We start from the raw sequence: 17689 nt of genomic DNA, 5'->3' as shown, positions 1-17689 counted from the left end.
TGAGCTGTCACTTCTGAATTAAAGAGTTTGTATAAGAATTGTGATTTGGATTTGGTGTTTATCGGATTGCCCTTTTGATATTTTTTGCATCCATTTTGAGCCTTTGTATTCATTTTCTTAAGTAAATAAAAAAGATTCCTTGTAGGACTAGCTTGGTGCTCAAGCCAAAGGTTTCTTTATAGTTTGTCAACAATTTAAATTATTGACATTTCTTAGTGTATTTTTGAACTTTGAAGTTAAAAGTGCACCTTGGCCTGGTGTAGGCCAAAGCCAGCCAGCTTAGTGAAAGCTAGGCTGCTTTCTTATGTACCTCCTCTGGACAGGCTGGTGGGATTCAGGAAGCCCCCTCACAAAAGGTTGCACTTTTCATTTGAAGAACTGCCTCTCTCCCTCATTCATTGGTCAAGAGCCCTGTTTTCAATTTAAAATTGCGATCCTGCAAGAGGGGTCTTCCTGTCTGTGCACTTCTTTCATTTTTCTGAGTTATTTATCTAACAGTGTTTTAGCAAAAAATACATGTAGTGAGCATATGACTGGATGACTTGGCATGTGGATTGTGTGACGAGTTGCATAAGATTTTTCGTGGTTGTTTTTAAGATTAAGTTTGTCTTTGCCCAGCATCGGTCACCATTGGCTCCCATTCTGCCTGAAATTTTGTTATATTTGTTACCCAATAAAACTTGAGATTAAAATTTTTCCTCATTTATTACTACAAACTATAGGGAATGAGTAAAATGTTGGTGCAATGCAGTGATTAAGACTTCAAACTTCAACCCACCCTGAGGTTGTGGGTTCAAATCCCGCTATTAACACTGTGTGACCAGAAGCAAATCACAGGACCTGCTTGTGATGCAATTGGTAAAAAACAAAAGGAAATGCATGAGTAAACGTTAGGGTGGAAATTGAGAAAAGTGAACTGAGCAAGGGAGAAAGAAGTACATTTACCCTTTACATTTTTCTTGTACTCTGCAAATTCGGTCATTTGTTGTTTGCTTTATTACAATTATATTTGCTTTGAAAGTTTGCACGCAAAACTACAGTTTGTTCAGCCAAAATAATCAAATAATATAAGAATCTTAAAAGGTGTTCATATTAGGCATCGGTGTTTGTGCTGGTTTTTAATAGGATGTTCATATAAGGCTGCGGTGGGCTGGCGCCCTGCCCGGGGTTTGTTTCCTGCCTTGTACCCTGTGTTGGCTGTGATTGGCTCCAGTAGACCCCCGTGACCCTGTAGTTAGGATTTAGCGGGTTGGATAATGGATGGATGGATTGATGTTCATATAAGGTTTTAGTAACATTACACAAACATTACAAGAAGTACACAGTTCTGTCTGATAGTGACACAAAGCAAAAATTCAAAGCAACTCTAACCATCCCATGATTACTAAACCTAACACTGAAACTAATCTACTCTTTATATATAAAATCCTAAGCCTAAAAGTGCAACAGTGATGTTTTTAATGTCACGTTTTTTGTCACACTTTAATTCGGGCTTATTTTAAAACAATGTTTCATATTATTCTTTTCAGAATTTATCGGACTTTAATGTGATGTTGTTAGATTTTCAAATTCTTATTCCGTTTTTAAATTATAGACTAAAAATATCAAGAACTCACTTCCCGAGAGATGAGAATTTGTGCATAAAGATTTAATCACGCCCGGGGCCGGAAATAAAAGCCAAAGAGTAGGACGGCTGCTGTACAGGCTTTTAAATGTTCGAAGGGCTGCACGAGATGCAGCAATCCAGCAGCTAATCGAGCAAAGAGGAGGTAAAAATTAAACCTGTATTTGTTTGTGATTGTATCACTGTTTAAGAGGGGGTTTCAGAGGAGCGGTCATGTCTCCTTGGGGTGCGTTTAGCACCCCTCTTCACAACGTGAACAGCAGACACGCAAAGTGTCTAAAGAGCGAAGCAAGCGGGGGGAACCTCCGGGACATACATATATATATATATATATACTGCTCAAAAGAATTACAGGAACACTTTTTAATCAGAGTATAGCATAAAGTCAATGAAACTTATGGGATATTAATCTGGTCAGTTAAGTAGCAGAGAGGGTTGTTAATCAGTTTCAGCTGCTGTGGTGTTAATGAAATTAACAACAGATGCACTAGAGGGGCAACAATGAGATGACCCCCAAAACAGGAATGGTTTAGCAGGTGGAGGCCACTGACATTTTTCCCTCCTCATCTTTTCTGACTGTTTCTTCACTAGTTTTGCATTTGGCTACAGTCAGTGTCACTACTGGTAGCATGAGGCGATACCTGGACCCTACAGAGGTTGCACAGGTAGTCCAACTTCTCCAGGATGGCACATCAATACGTGTCATTGCCAGAAGGTTTGCTGTGTCTCCTGCACAGTCTCAAGGGCATGGAGGAGATTCTAGGAGACAAGCAGTTACTCTAGGAGAGCTGGAGAGGGCCATAGAAGGTCCATAACCCATCAGCAGGACCAGTATCTGCTCCTTTGGGCAAGGAGGAACAGGATGAGCACTGCCAGAGCCCTACAAAATGACCTCCAGCAGGCCACTGGTGTGAATGTCTCTGACCAAACAACCAGAAAGACTTCATGAGGGTGACCCAAGGGCCCCATGTCCTCTAATGGGCCCTGAGCTCACTGCCCAGCAGCATGCAGCTCGATTGGCATTCGCCATAGAATACCAGAATTGGCAGATGCACCACTGGTGCCCTGTGCTTTTTACAGATGAGAGCAGGTTCACCCTGAGCACGTGACAGAAGTGAAAGGGTCTGGAGAAGCCATGGAGAACATTATGCTGCCTGTAACATCATTCAGCATGAGCAGTTTGGTGGTGGGTTAATGATTGTCTGGGGAGGCATATCCATGGAGGGTCACACAGACCGCTACAGGCTTGACAAAGGCACCTTGGCTGCCATTAGGTATCAGGATGAAATCCTTGGACCCATTGTCAGACCCTATGCTGGTACAGTGGCTCCTGGTGCACGACAATTCCTGGCCTCATGTGGTGAGAGTATGCAGGCAGTTCCTGGAGGATGAAGGAATTGATACCATTGACTGGCCACCACACTTTCCTGACCTAAATCCAATAGAACACCTCTGGGACATTATGTTTTGGTCCATCCAATGCCACCAGGTTGCACCTCAGACTGTCCAGGAGCTCAGTGATGCCCTGGTCCAGATCTGGGAGGAGATCCCCCACAACACCATCTGTCATCTCATTAGAAGCATGCACCGATGTTGTCAGGCATGTATACAAGAACACAGGGGCCATACAAAGTGCTGCGTACAATTTGGAGTTGCTGCAATTAAATTTTGGCAAAATGGACTAGCCTGCCACATAATTTTTTCACTCTGATTTTTGGGGCGTCTTTGAATTCAGGGCTCTGTAGGTTGATCATTTTCATTTCCATCAAACGATGTGGCATCCTTTCGTTCCTAACACATTACCCAGTCTATATCAGTATAGATATCCAGGAGGATTTCTTTTTCCCATTGAGATCTGATGTGTTTTCAAAGTGTTCCTTTAATTTTTTGAGCAGTTTATATACTCGGCCTCTTTGCCAACCCCCAGGCTGCGCTATGCACAAGCCACTTTGCGGTTCTGCTACTCGCGTATGGGGATGCGAATGTACAATTTAAACAGTGTGGCAGGAGGCTGGTGGGCATACCCAGCCGGCACACCTGAAAGGAGATCTATACGTCCCCCGGGCCACGAGGTGGCAACTGCCGTTGATAGTAAGTGGAGCACGGGGAAGTAGCAGTGAGGCGCAAACCCATGGGGGCCCGTGGGTACCACTGGGGGGCTCCCCAAGCCTCATAAAGCCCGGGAGATCGACACTTCCGCCACACCTGGAAAGGTGGAGGAAGGACCTTCCAGCAATCCCCGGAGTGCTTCCGGGTGCTCATGCGGCACTTCTGCAACACTAGGATGTGCCACCGGAAGAACATCAGCAGGAACCTGGAGCACATCCAGGTGACTATAAAGGGGGCCACCTTCCTACAGTCAAGGAGCAAGAGTCGGGAGCTGGAGGAGGACGAAGCTCCAGAGACGGAGGGAAGAAATGCGTCCCGCAGACATTGAAAGACCCAAGTAAGGGTGATTGGTGTAGGGCACTGTGTGTGTGCAAAATTGTAAATAAACGGGTGTTTTATAGAAATAGATGTCAGTCTGATGGTGTTCGGGCTAGCTCTCACAACAGATTGTTATTTTCATGGGAATTGTTACATATGCTTAATAGAACAAACTATTTTACATTACAGCGAGTAATTAACCACAGTAAAACATAGCAAAACGCAATCATTTGAAAGTAAATTATGTTTCATGTTGCATTAGAGTTATTCATTGCGTTTTCTGTTTGGCTCTGAAATTGCTATTCTAACGGGAAACTGTTAATGTTTTAACTCTTTCAGGGCTGATGTCAACTTTTGTCGAAATTCAGGGGTAGAGCAGGGTAATCAGCTGTAAACTGCGACAAAACTTGCCCTTACATTTAAGTTTGACTCTCTTTGCTAGAAGGAAAGTTAAGTAGCTTTGTTGATCTGAACTCGATTCCCTGCATGAGTAGCAAAGAGCAAACAGCCTCTAAAATGGCATCGACATCCGGCGCGAGACTAAATACACCATGGATGTTTTACATATTATTGCTTAATCGGACTCTGACTTGTCGGACTTGGAATTTGATGCAAGTGATCAGGAGACGGACATCGAATACGAAAGTGAGGTACCAGCATCAGCTGATCAGTCCCCAGATGATCGTGGTGTTGAACACGTTTGTTTAGCTGATATGCCTATGGCCGCTACTTGCCTGGGAGGACCACCACTTATGACGACAAGAGGTACAAACCATCAAACCAATTGCGTCACGGTGCGAATGCCACCGCCGCCCACCTGTGCAAAGGCAGCCAGCCCACTGTGCATTCCTGCTGCCCATTGAGGTGCCCCCATGCAGTCACATTACAGCAAGTCATTAACCACAGTAAAACATAATTATCTGAAAGTAAATTATGTTTCATGCTGCATTAGAGTTGTCTGTTTGGCTTTGAAATTGCTATTCTAACGGGAAACTGTTAACGTTTTAACTCTTTCAGGCCTTTTTAACCGCCACCCACCTGTGCGAAGGCAGCCAGCCCATCGTGCATTCCTGCTGCTCATTGAGGTGCCCCCATGCAGGCGCTGCCTGCAGAGATGCTGAACTTGCACCAACAGCAGCCATAGCAAGTAGCAACAGACGTTTTATGTTGATATACAGTTAGGTCCATAAATATTTGGACAGAGACAACTTTTTTCTCATTTTATTCTGTACATCACCACAATGAATTTTAAATGAAACAACTCAGATGAAGTTGAAGTGCAGACTTTCAGCTTTAATTCAGTGGGTTGAACAAAACGATTGCATAAAAATGTGAGGCAACTAAAACATTTTTTGAACACAATCCCTTCATTTCAGGGGCTCAAAAGTAATTGGACAATTGACTCAAAGGCTGTTTCATGGGCAGGTGTGTTCAATTCCGTCATTATGTCATTATTAATTAAGCAGATAAAAGGCCTGGAGTTGATTTGAGGTGCTTGTATGTGGAAGATTTTGCTGTGAACAGACAACATGCGGTCAAAGGAGCTCTCCATGCAGGTGACAGAAGCCATCCTTAAGCTGCAAAAACAGAAAAAACCCATCCGAGAAATTACTACAATATTACGAGTGGCAAAATCTACAGTTTGGTACATCCTGAGAAAGAAAGCAAGCACTGGTGAACTCAGCAATGCAAAAAGAGCTGGATGTCCACAGAAGACAACAGTGGTGGATGATCACAGAATCATTTCCATGGTGAAGAGAAACCCCTTCACAACAGCCCACCAAGTGAACAACACTCTCCAGGGCTTGGTAGGCATATCGATATCCAGGTCTACCATAAAGAGAAAACTGCATGAAAGTAAATACAGAGGGTGCACTGCAAGGTGCAAGCCACTCATAAGCCTCAAGAATAGAAAGGCTAGATTGGACTTTGCTAAAGAACATCTAAAAAAGCCAGCACAGTTCTGGAAAAAACATTCTTTGGACAGATGAAACCAAGATCAACCTCTACCAGAATGATGGCAAGAAAAAAGTATGGAGAAGGCGTGGAACAGCTCATTATCCAAAGCACACCACATCATCTGTAAAACACGGTGGAGTGAGGCAGTGTGATGGCTTGGGCGTGCATGGCTGCCAGTGGCACTGGGACACTACCCAGACAGTGAATGGACACCGTTCCAGAGATGGCCTGGATATACTATAACATCAGGACCAGATCTGGCGTACAGACCTGGTCCAGTGTCGTTTTGCACAACGGCCCAATACCGGCACTGATCAGGATTTTTTACCTGGGCCAGACTTAAACCAGGGCTGGACCAGCATCAAATAATTCTGTTAAAATCCGGGCCTTTTCTGGCACACATTCATTACAGCCCCAGACTGACTCTATGCGAGATCTGGCCCCTGTACAGCCAAGTTCTTAAAATTACCTCAGCTTCTAATCTGGATAAGGCAAGCAGGGCTAACTTCTGGTGAAATGTTGAAAGAATGTAGATGAAATGATGATCACGCCTTAAAGAATGAGTAACACAGGGTCATCCTCCAAATATTTAATTATACCTAATTATGCCATGGTCTATGCCATGCCTCGGGAAATCAAGGAATGGACTAGTCAAGGTCTGAAAATGATTCTACCGAGATGCTAGCTTACTTCAACTCCAGTAGACCTTTGTTGGTGGCCCTTTCCAAACATATAACATGAAAAAAAAAAGGAAAAAAAACCTGCAACTCATGACATAATTTATAGCAATATCAGCTACATGCCCTGTTGAGTTAAATAGTATTTTCTTGTCCATATTCCCTCCTACATAACTTTTAATACCAGACACTTAAATTCTAAGAGAAAAATAACTGAATGACAACTTTGAGTATATAACTGGTTTATTTATTGTCTCGTTATGCAAAATCAGTGCAGTTGCATGGAAAAGCTGTAACTAATTCACATAATCCAGCCGTAGTATACTGATACAAAAAACAATTTTAAATTAAATAATAATAAAAATGCATGTAAAAGCAGACAATAACTTTAAATAATGTTAGCATTTACTCCCCCGGGTGGAATTGAAGAGTCGCATAGTGTGGGGGAGGAACGATCTCCTCAGTCTGTCAGTGGAGCAGGACAGTGACAAAAGTCTGTCACTGAAGCTGCTCCTTTGTCTGGAGATGATCCTGTTCAGTGAATTCTTCATGATTGACAGGGGTTTGCTTAGTGCCCGTCGCTCTGCCACAGATGTTAAACTGTCCAACTTTACTCCTACAATAGAGCCTGCCTTCTTAACAAGTTTGTCCAGGCGTGAGGCGTCTTTCATCTTTATGCTGCCTCCCCAGCACACCACCGCGTAGAAGAGGGCACTCGCCACAACCATCTGGTAGAACATCTGCAGCATCTTATTGCAGATGTTGAAGGATGCCAACCTTCTCAGAAAGTATAGTCTGCTCTGACCTTTCTTACATAGAGCATCAGTATTGGCAGTCCAGTCCAATTTGTCATCCAGCTGCACTCCCAGATATTTATAGGTCTGCACCCTCTGCACAGTCACCTCTGATGATCACAGGGTCCATGAGGGGCCTCCTAAAATCCACCACCAGCTCCTTGGTTTTGCTGGTGTTAAGATGTAAGTGGTTTGAGTCGCACCATTTAACAAAGTCTTTGATTAACTTCCTGTACTCCTCCTCCTGCCCACTCCTGATGCAGCCCACAATAGCAGTGTCATCAGCGAACTTTTGCGTGGCAGGACTCCGAGTCATATTGGAAGTCTGATGTATATAGATTGAACAGGACGGAGAAAGTACAGTCCCCTCGGCGCCCTGTATTGCTGAACACAATGTCAGACCTGCAGTTCCCAAGACACACATATTGAGGTCTGTCTGTAAGATAGTCCACGATCCATGCCACCAGGTGTGAGTCTACTCCCATCTCAGTCAGCTTGTCTCTAAGGAGCAGAGGTTGGATGGTGTTGAAGGCACTAGAGTCCAAAAACATAATTCTTACAGCACCACTGCCTCTGTCCAGTGGGAGAGGGATCGGTGTAGCATATAGATGATGGCATCCTCCGCTCCCACCTTCTCCTGGTATGCAAACTGCAGAGGGTCGAGGGCGTGGCGGACCTGTGGCCTCAGGTGGTGAAGCAGCAGCCGCTCCATGGTCTTCATCAGATGTGACGTCAGAGCAACAGGCCGGTAGTCATTCAGCTCACTAGGACGTGATACCTTTGGGACAGAGGTGATACAAGATGTTTTCCAAAGCCTTGGGACTCTCCCCTGTTCCAGGCTCAGGTTGAAGATGCGCTGTAGAGGACTCCCCAGTTCCAACGCACAGGCCTTCAGCAGTCGTGGCGATACACCATCTGGACCCGCTGCTTTGCTGGCACGAAGTCTTCTCAGCTCTCTGCTCACATGGGCTGCTGTAATTGTGGGTGGGGATGTCTAACCTATGCTGGTATCAGCAGAAGGATGGTTGGAGGATGCAGTCCTCCAAGGTGAGAGTGGGTTACTGTGGTCAAACCTATTAAAGAAGTTGTTCATTTGGTTTGCTCTCTCCACGTCTGTCTCGATGGCGCCCCCCGCTTCAAGCTGCAGCCAGTGATAATCTTCATCCCATCCCACACTTCCTTCATGCTGATGTTCTGCAACTTCTGCTCCAGCTTTCTCCTGTACTGCTCTTTCGCCGACCTGAGCTGGACTCGGAGCTCCTTCTGCACGCACTTGAGCTCATGCTGATCACCGCCTTTAAAAGCCCTTTTCTTCTGGTTCAAAAGGCCATACAGTATATTGAGTATTTTAAACAGTTCAAATGTCGAGTAACATGGTTAAAACATAGAAATATAAAATGAACACGTTTGCACAAAAGTGTAGGATGCAAGTACAAAAATGTTGAAACCTACCCAAAACAGTAAAAACAACAATAAACTTGACTACTAAAATGTATTTACATCAGTCCTGATTCTGAAGGCACTGCTGCCTGCACTCTTCTGCAGCGCGCCTTGCGACCACCACCGTGGTCAGATGCCAAATTGAACCATCTAATGGCAAATTTATTAATGTCCACATCTGTAGCTTTGGCTGCCACTTGACTCTGGCGAACTGCACCTACAGGCAAACACAAAAAAATAATTATCAGAAACATTAAATGGCAAACAGTTGCTTTAAGGCATTTTCCACTAATAGAAATGGTGAAATAAGGGTTGGCACTTGCACTACAGCAGCATTTCTCAACCTTTAAGTATTTGCGACCCGAGTTTTCATAACAGTTTTAATCGCACCCCCCTAACATTTTTTTAAAAGGAGCCCACTAATACCAATTTGTTCTTTTTTAAATAATGATATATCATAGATGCATATTTTATTATACCTACTTAACTTATCGACATTTATCTAACTCTATAGTTATTTTTCTAGCATCAAAATGTAGTTTAAGTTCATTTGTTTTGGTTTCAATAGATGTATTTTTCATATTTTCGATTCTTGTTTTCTATTTTTGCGCCCCCTATTTTGTTACTTCGCACCCCCCTAGGGGGGCGCGCCTCACAGTTTCAGAACCACTGCACTACTGCATAATGACCACACAGCAACATGCTTTGAATACAGGAGAAGCAAGTTTGACTAATGATATGAAATTATCTATGCTTGATTTTAGTGAACTTATTTTAATACTGATCAATGAAGGCTGTGTACAGATTGCAGACTGACATTTTTTGTAGAGAAAGTGTAAAAATAATCAATATGGAAATATTGACAACAATTCAATTGTAAAGTTGAATTAAGGTTGCAGTTTTTCTCTAATTCTTTACTTATTATTTGGGGTTGTGGATAAAATAGTGCAATTAGCTGATTTTAAATATATGATTCTTTGTTATAAATGCATAAAAACCTGAAACCCAATCCTACTGCTCTTTCTTGATGTAGAGGAGTTTTAGAAGGAGCAGAAAGTGTTAGATAGACACCAAGAAAATGATTTTATGTAATAATTGCTATTTTCCAGAAATCTGAAATACTTAGGCTATATCTTAAAATATGTCATTTTCTAATCTGCTTAATTCAGACCAGGGTCATAGGGGGGGCTGGAGGCTTACCAGCTAGCTTTGAGGCACATTCAGGAACAAACCCTGGACAGGACACTAGTCCATCGCAGGGCGAGCACACACAAAGGCCATTTTACAATACACTGAACCTATATGCCTTTGAACAGTGGGTGGAAACTAGAGCAGACACAGGGAGAACATGCAATCTCCACACAGACAGGACCCAGGAGGCAAACCCTGGTCTCCTTACTGCAAGTCAGCAGCACTATCGCTGAGACACCAAAGGCATAAAATGTAATATCTTAATACAATTAGACTAATCTCATATAATTGGATTTCTTGATACTTACGCATAAGAGTTTTGGTTGCCATTTGACTGAAGGCCCATTTTTCATTAACTCCCTTCCAGTTTATCTTTTTTGCAACATCATCTCCAAAAATATGTGAAAGAATATTCCAAGTGACACGCTTGGTATCTTGTCCTCCGATAGATGCCAGTACAGAAATCTACAAGGACAAAAGATAATATACAGGCAGTGACTTTAGAATTAAAATACTAAAATATATGCAGAAACAGCATCGATGGTCACTCTGAAGCATTTGTCTTTTGACTTTGATGTGATTGGCATTCTGACAAATATTGCTAAAAAGTTACACTTTCCAAAGTAAAAAAAGAAAAGCAGCTGAATATTCGCTTCATAATTAACCATAATGTTAAATGTAATTCAATCCAGTAGACATTAATTTTGTAATAATAATAGTACTGTATATAACAAAGGAAGCACAAAATTCATGGATTGTAATGTTCAGAAAGCTCAAATGACATCATTTACATTTGCAACTCTTGTTATTGTAAAAGGAAGTTTTCTTGTAACTGTAGGTCACTGTAGAGCTATTAAATATTTTCCTAAACATAGTCCCTTACACAATGATCATCCTGTAACCGATAACCCACCTAACAGTTAAAAACACTATATTGGTGCAAATTTGGGATGACACTTATGTAAATATTACAGCTCCATGCACAAATAATTGTAAAGTCACATGGGTATTGTGTGTAAAACATACAGTACTTACAAATGATAAATAATTACTGAAGAAAAAAAAAAGAAAATGCAGACTTATTTCAGACATTCTACCCATGTCATGCCGTACCTTAGAACTAATTTAGACATTTAGAAATAACTGATTCTACAGTTCCTTATTTTGCCTATGAGTAGCATATAATGTGTAGATTTGGTCTTGTCCTATTATGTACAAAAGAATTACTAATTGTTTAAAATTATGACAAAATCCAACAAACCCAGAAAGAGAACAAAGTCTAGCTTTGCAATCCATACCATGTTCTTTTTCTTCAAAGCATTGGTTGGTTGTTTCAACCAGGCCTCAAAGTCATCCACTTCCTCCAATGATTGTAAAGGAAACTGGACCTCCTCAGGCATATCAGGTGAGCATTCAATGTTTAGCTGCCCAGATAGTGAACTGATCATGACAGCCAATTGTGACAGCTGGTGCTTCGCATGTTCAAGCAATGCGAGGATATGAAGATCTGCAGCTGAAAAATAAATACCAACAAAATATAAAAAGGATACTATTCATTTGAATACTTTGAAAAGGCAATGAATCCTACTCTTGCACTTTGGAGCAAACATAACTCTCATATATGTTAAAACAACATTCTTTGGAACATATAAAATTTAACATCTTAAAAACCAAAACACTAAAAATCAAGGAATATACTGGCACAAAATGAACATGACAACAAATACCATATGGGATTAATAAGTATCTATCTATCTATCTATCTATCTATCTATCTATCTATCTATCTATCTATCTATCTATATACAGTGCATCCGGAAAGTATTCACAGCACATCACTTTTTCCACATTTTGTTATGTTACAGTCTTATTCCAAAATGGATTAAATTCATTTTTTTCCCTCAGAATTCTACACATACACCCCATAATGACAACATGAATAAAGTTTACTTGAGAATTTTGGCAAATTTATTAAAAATAAATAAATTGAGAAAGCACATGTACATAAGTATTCACAGCCTTTGCCATGAAGCTCCAAATTGAGCTCGGGTGCATCCTGTTTCCCCTGATCATCCTTGAGATGTTTCTGCAGCTTCATTGGAGTCCACCTGTGGTAAATTCAGTTGATGTAACATGATTTGGAAAGGCACACACCTGTCTATAGAAGGTCCCACAGTTGACAGTTCATGTCAGAGCACAAACCAAGCATGAAGTCAAAGGAATTGTCTGTAGACCTCCAAGACAGGATTGTCTCGAGGCACAAATCTGGGGAAGGTTACAGAAAAATTTCTGCTTCTTTGAAGGTCCCAATGAGCACAGTGGCCTCCATCATCCATAGGTGGAAGAAGTTTAAAACCACCAGGACTCTTCCAAGAGCTGACCGGCCATCTAAACTGAGCGATCGGGGGAGAAGGGCCTTAGTCAGGGAGGTGACCAAGAACTCGATGGTCACTCTGTCAGAGCTCCAGAGGTCCTCTGTGGAGAGAAGAGAACCTTCCAGAAGGACAACCATCTCTGCAGCAATCCACCAATCAGGCCAGTATAGTACAGTGGCCAGACAGAAGCCACTCCTTAGTAAAAGGCACATGGCAGCCCACCTGGAGTTTGCCAAAAGGCACCTCAAGGACTCTCAGACCATGACAAACAAAATTCTCTGGTCTGATTAGACAAAGATTGAACTCTTTGATGTGAATGTCAGGCGTCACGTTTAGAGGAAAACAGGCACCACTCATCACCACACCAATACCATCCCTACAGTAAAGCATGGTGGTGGCAGCATCACGCTGTGGGGATGGAACTGGGAGACTAGTCAGAATAAAGGGAAAGATGACTGCAGCAATGTACAGAGACATCCTGGATGAAAACCTGCTCCAGAGCGCTCTTGACCTCAGACTGGGGCGACAGTTCATCTTTCAGCAGGACACTGACCCTAAGCACACAGCCAAGATGTCAAAGGAGTGGCTTCAGGACAACTCTGTGAATGTCCTTGAGTGGCCCAGCCAGAGCCCAGACTTGAATCCGATTGAACATCTCTGGAGAGATCTTAAAATGGCTGTGTAACGACGCTTCCCATCCAACCTGATGGAGCTTGAGAGGTGCTGCAAAGAGGAATTGGGCGAAACTGGCCAAGGATAGGTGTGCCACGCTTGTAGCATCATCTTCAAAAAGACTTGAGGCTGTAATTGCTGCCAAAGGCGCATCGACAAAGTATTGAGCCAAGGCTGTGAATACTTATGTACATGGGATTTCTCAGTTTTTGTATTTTTAATAAATTTGCAAAAACCTCAAGTAAACTTTTTTCACGTTGTCATTATGGGGTGTTGTGTGTAGAATTCTGAGGGAAAAAATGAATTTAATCCATTTTGGAATAAGGCTGTAACAGAACAAAATGTGGAAAAAGAGATGCGCTGTGAATACTTTCCCGATGCACTCTATCTATCTATCTATCTATCTATCTATCTATCTATCTATCTATCTATCTATCTATCTATCTATCTATCTATCTATCATATAGTGCCTTTCATTATCTATCTATCTATCTAACATAACTAATAACTTGTTGAATTATGCTCCGATATGTTCAAACGTTTGTTGAATATATGAAACAAGTACAATCAATAGTCTGATCATAACTTACCAGTACAAGGTATTGGTTCTGTTCCACATCGACCCACTCTGTAAGTAGGCTTGAAGAGTTCAGAAGTATTTTTCATTTTTGGAAGGCTCGTGGAAATTTGTTGAGATGTAATTTCAGAGAGCAATAGTGACTGGTAAGGAGGTGGCACCTGAAGCAAAGAATGCGTTGGTGAGCAACAAGGTGGCACAGATGGTAAAGGTGGTGATGGTACCTGAGGTGCAGAATGTGGGGATAACATGCAAGGTCCAGTTGACTGTTGAGGTTTTGAAAATCTGGTCAAGGGAACCTTTGTTTTATTAGCCAAGTCTTCATGTTCACTTTCATAGTCAGTGTCACCATAGTATAGTGGCTGTTTACAGAAGATCAAATGTGCATATATTACTCAAAACAAACGTTTCATACATTCAATAACACACAGGTGAAGTTGAATCAAAGTTACATTGGGTTAGGTGCTCTTTTCCCCCTGCCTATATCCTCATCATCATCCGAATCCAGTTCTGAAGTTTGATAAATCAAAGACTTCTTCATCCCTTGCCATGCAGACATGTAATCTCCTAAAAGCATTTCAAAAAAGTTAATATCAGGTGATGTAAACAATGTGCAATATAACATTATCACTTCTGTGATCTTTTAAATCACTACGATCTAGGCCCCATTTACACCTAGCATTCACATATTTTCTTTTCTTGTAATCGCATCACAGTTTGATAGCATTTAACCACCAAAGTGAAACTAGGAAAAATTGTAACAGACCTACGTAAGAAAGTAAGATTAGATTTTAATTTGGATAAATGTAATCACTAGAGGGCAGCACGGTGGCGCAGTGGGTAGCACTGCTGCCTCGCTGTTAGGAGACCTGGGTTCGCTTCCCAGCTCCCTGCGTGGAGTTTGCATGTTCTCTCCATGTCTGCATGGGTTTCCTCCCACAGTCCAAAGACATGCAGATTAGGTGCATTGGCGATTCTGAATTGTCCCTATTGTGTGCGTGTGCCCTGCGGTGGGCTGGCGACCTGCCCAGGGTTTGTTTCCTGCCTTGCGGCCTGGGATTGGCTCCAGCAGACACCTGTGACCCTGTAGTTAGGATACAATGGGTTGGATGATGGATGGATAATCAATAGAGGTGCATGTTAATGAAAGGTGTGAACTAGGCCCTGATTTCTCACAAACACTAGTAACGTATAAAGGTTGTTGGAAATGAGGCCTGGAGACAGTGAAAAATCACCTGATTGCAACATGAAAATAAGGCCTTAGACAAAGTTTGTGGCTTTTCTATTAAAAAAATTAACATAGCAAGAAACCAATATTTTACAGCAATATTTCTCTGGTGAAAGGGATTAAGTCGGGGACATACGACTCGTATCTTGAACATTTCAATTACCATAGGACTTTAGTACTCTAGCGTCATGCTTGGTACAGTCAGGGCCTGGTTCCTCAGCATATCTTGCTGCTTTGTTGAGTCTTTGATTGCTCTTATAATTTGGCCAAAAGGTTGTGCCATCACTGTACCAAGACTGTGGTATAACTGACACAGCTTTTTGTTCATCTAAAAACTGAAGTACCAGAAACATTCTGCAAAAGAAAAAAAAGACAATGCTGTAAATAAACATAATATTTACATGTTGCACACAAAATGCATTACCCAAACAGCAGGTGATACCACCTAGCACATCCTCACTCCTCATTTCAATAAAACCAAGAATGCTTTTTTGACTATGGATTAAAGATAAGCTTTGTATGGTAGCTTGCAATGTGCAGCAAGTTTATCCATTAGCCATAGAAAAAAATTGTTTAAATTCCACATTTTAATTTATACACACACACACACACACACAAAAAAAATTCAAACATTAAATGCTGTTATCTTTACTGTAGACATTAAAACAAAAATAGCCCTGCTGCCCTGTCCTGGATTTGTTCCTGCCTTTGGCTCAATGCTAATTGAAATAGGATCTAGCAGCACATGCCACCCTGGTTTGCATTAAGTGAATAAGAAAATGACAAAAATAGCTACTACCTATCAGCAATAATGCAAGAGGTAATGAAATAAAGACTATTACTGCAGATGATTCTTGCTTAAATAAAACAGATCTACAAACACATTTAATTAACAGCTTTTTAGAGAAAAGCCACCACAAATAATAAATGAAATCATTACTGCCAGGTAAATGTCTCCATATCACTTAAATTGTCAGTCAGTCAGTCATTTTCTAACACGATGAGCAGTGTTGTGGGGATTGCTGGAGCCTATCCCAGCTAGTACAGGGTGAAAGGCAGGAACAAACCCTGGATAGTAGGGTGCCAGTGCATCGCAGGGTGAACAAACACACCAACCATACACTAGGGACAATTCAGAATCGCCAATGCACCTAACCTGCATGTCTTTGGACTGTGGGAGAAAACAGGAGCACCCAGTGGAAACCCATGTAGACATGGGGAGAACATGCAAACAGCACAGAGGGAGGACCTGGGATGTGAACCCTGCGGACTTTTTTCTGCGAGGCAGCACTCCTGCCATGCTGCCCTCACTTAAATTGTAATATGACAAAAAAGATACTAATTAATTTACAAGGATTTTTTTTTTATTATTTAGCAGAAGCCAGCAAGATACCATATATGTGAATATACACTCACCTGAAGGATTATTAGGACCACCATACTAATACGGTGTTTGACCCCCTTTCGCCTTCAGAACTGCCTTAATTCTACGTGGCATTGATTCAACAAGGTGCTGAAAGCATTCTTTAGAAATGTTGGCCCATATTGATAGGATAGCATCTTGCAGTTGATGGAGATTTGTGGGATGCACATCCAGGGCACGAAGCCCCCGTACCACCACATCTCAAAGATGCTCTATTGGGTTGAGATCTGGTGACTGTGGGGGCCATTTTAGTACAGTGAACTCATTGTCATGTTCAAGAAACCAATTTGAAATGATTCCAGCTTTGTGACATGGTGCATTATCCTGCTGGAAGTAGCCATCAGAGGATGGGTACATGGTGGTCATGAAGGGATGGACATGGTCAGAAACAATGCTCAGGTAGCCCGTGGCATTTAAACAATGCCCAATTGGCACTAAGGGGCCTAAAGTGTGCCAAGAAAACATCCCCCACACCATTACACCACCACCACCAGCCTGCACAGTGGTAACAAGACATGATGGATCCATGTTCTCATTCTGTTAACCCCAAATTCTGACTCTACCATTTGAATGTCTCAACAGAAATCGAGACTCATCAGACTAGGCAACATTTTTCCAGTCTTCAACTGTCCAATTTTGGTGAGCTCGTGCAAATTGTAGCCTCTTTTTCCTATTTGTAGTGGAGATGAGTGGTACCTGGTGGGGTCTTCTGCTGTTGTTGCCCATCCGCCTTGTGTTGTGGCTTCACAAATGCTTTGCTGCATACCTCGGTTGTAACGAGTGGTTATTTCAGTCAAAGTTGCTCTTCTATCAGCTTGAATCAGTCGGCCCATTCATTCTCCTCTGACCTCTAGCATCAACAAGGCATTTTCCCACAGGACTGCCGCATACTGGATGTTTTTCCCTTTTCACACCATTCTTTGTAAACCCTAGAAATGGTTGTGCGTGAAAATCCCAGTAACTGAGCAGATTGTGAAATACTCAGACTGGCCCGTCTGGCACCAACAACCATGCCACGCTCCAAATTGCTTTAATTACCTTTCTTTCCCATTCTGACATTCAGTTTGGAGTTCAGGAGATTGTCTTTACCTTACTTTAGTTGCCTCACATTTTTATGCAATCATTTTGTTTAACCCACTGAATTAAAGCTGAAAGTCTGCACTTCAACTGCATCTGAGTTGTTTCATTTAAAATTCATTGTGGTATTGTACAGAACCAAAATTAGAAAAAAGTTGTCTCTGTCCAAATATTTATGGACCTAACTGTATTTTACATTACAGCGAGTCATTAACCACAGTAAAA

The 17689-nt window shown here is 41.9% G+C and overlaps 2 protein-coding genes across 6 annotated transcripts in view; one reads left to right on the top strand and one right to left on the bottom strand.

Moving 5' to 3' along the window:
- LOC120539711 overlaps positions 1-13851 on the bottom strand; it is a 55846-nt gene extending 41995 nt beyond the window's left edge. Inside the window, exons 1-4 of the mRNA XM_039770093.1 lie at positions 13750-13851; positions 11411-11625; positions 10421-10577; positions 8982-9138 (exon numbers count right to left, since the gene is read on the bottom strand). Coding sequence (XP_039626027.1) covers positions 8982-9138; positions 10421-10577; positions 11411-11625; positions 13750-13825 — 605 coding nt within the window. The 5' untranslated portion in view covers positions 13826-13851. The remainder of the gene's footprint in view (positions 1-8981; positions 9139-10420; positions 10578-11410; positions 11626-13749) is intronic.
- The window catches only part of LOC120538647 (leucine-rich repeat and fibronectin type III domain-containing protein 1-like protein), a 561847-nt gene that overhangs the window by 139668 nt on the left and 404490 nt on the right, over positions 1-17689 (top strand). The gene's annotated exons all lie outside the window — the stretch shown is intronic.

Source organism: Polypterus senegalus, chromosome 11 (genome assembly GCF_016835505.1).
Source record: "Polypterus senegalus isolate Bchr_013 chromosome 11, ASM1683550v1, whole genome shotgun sequence".
Taxonomy (NCBI): domain Eukaryota; kingdom Metazoa; phylum Chordata; class Cladistia; order Polypteriformes; family Polypteridae; genus Polypterus; species Polypterus senegalus.
This window is presented reverse-complemented; position numbering and strand designations above follow the sequence as displayed.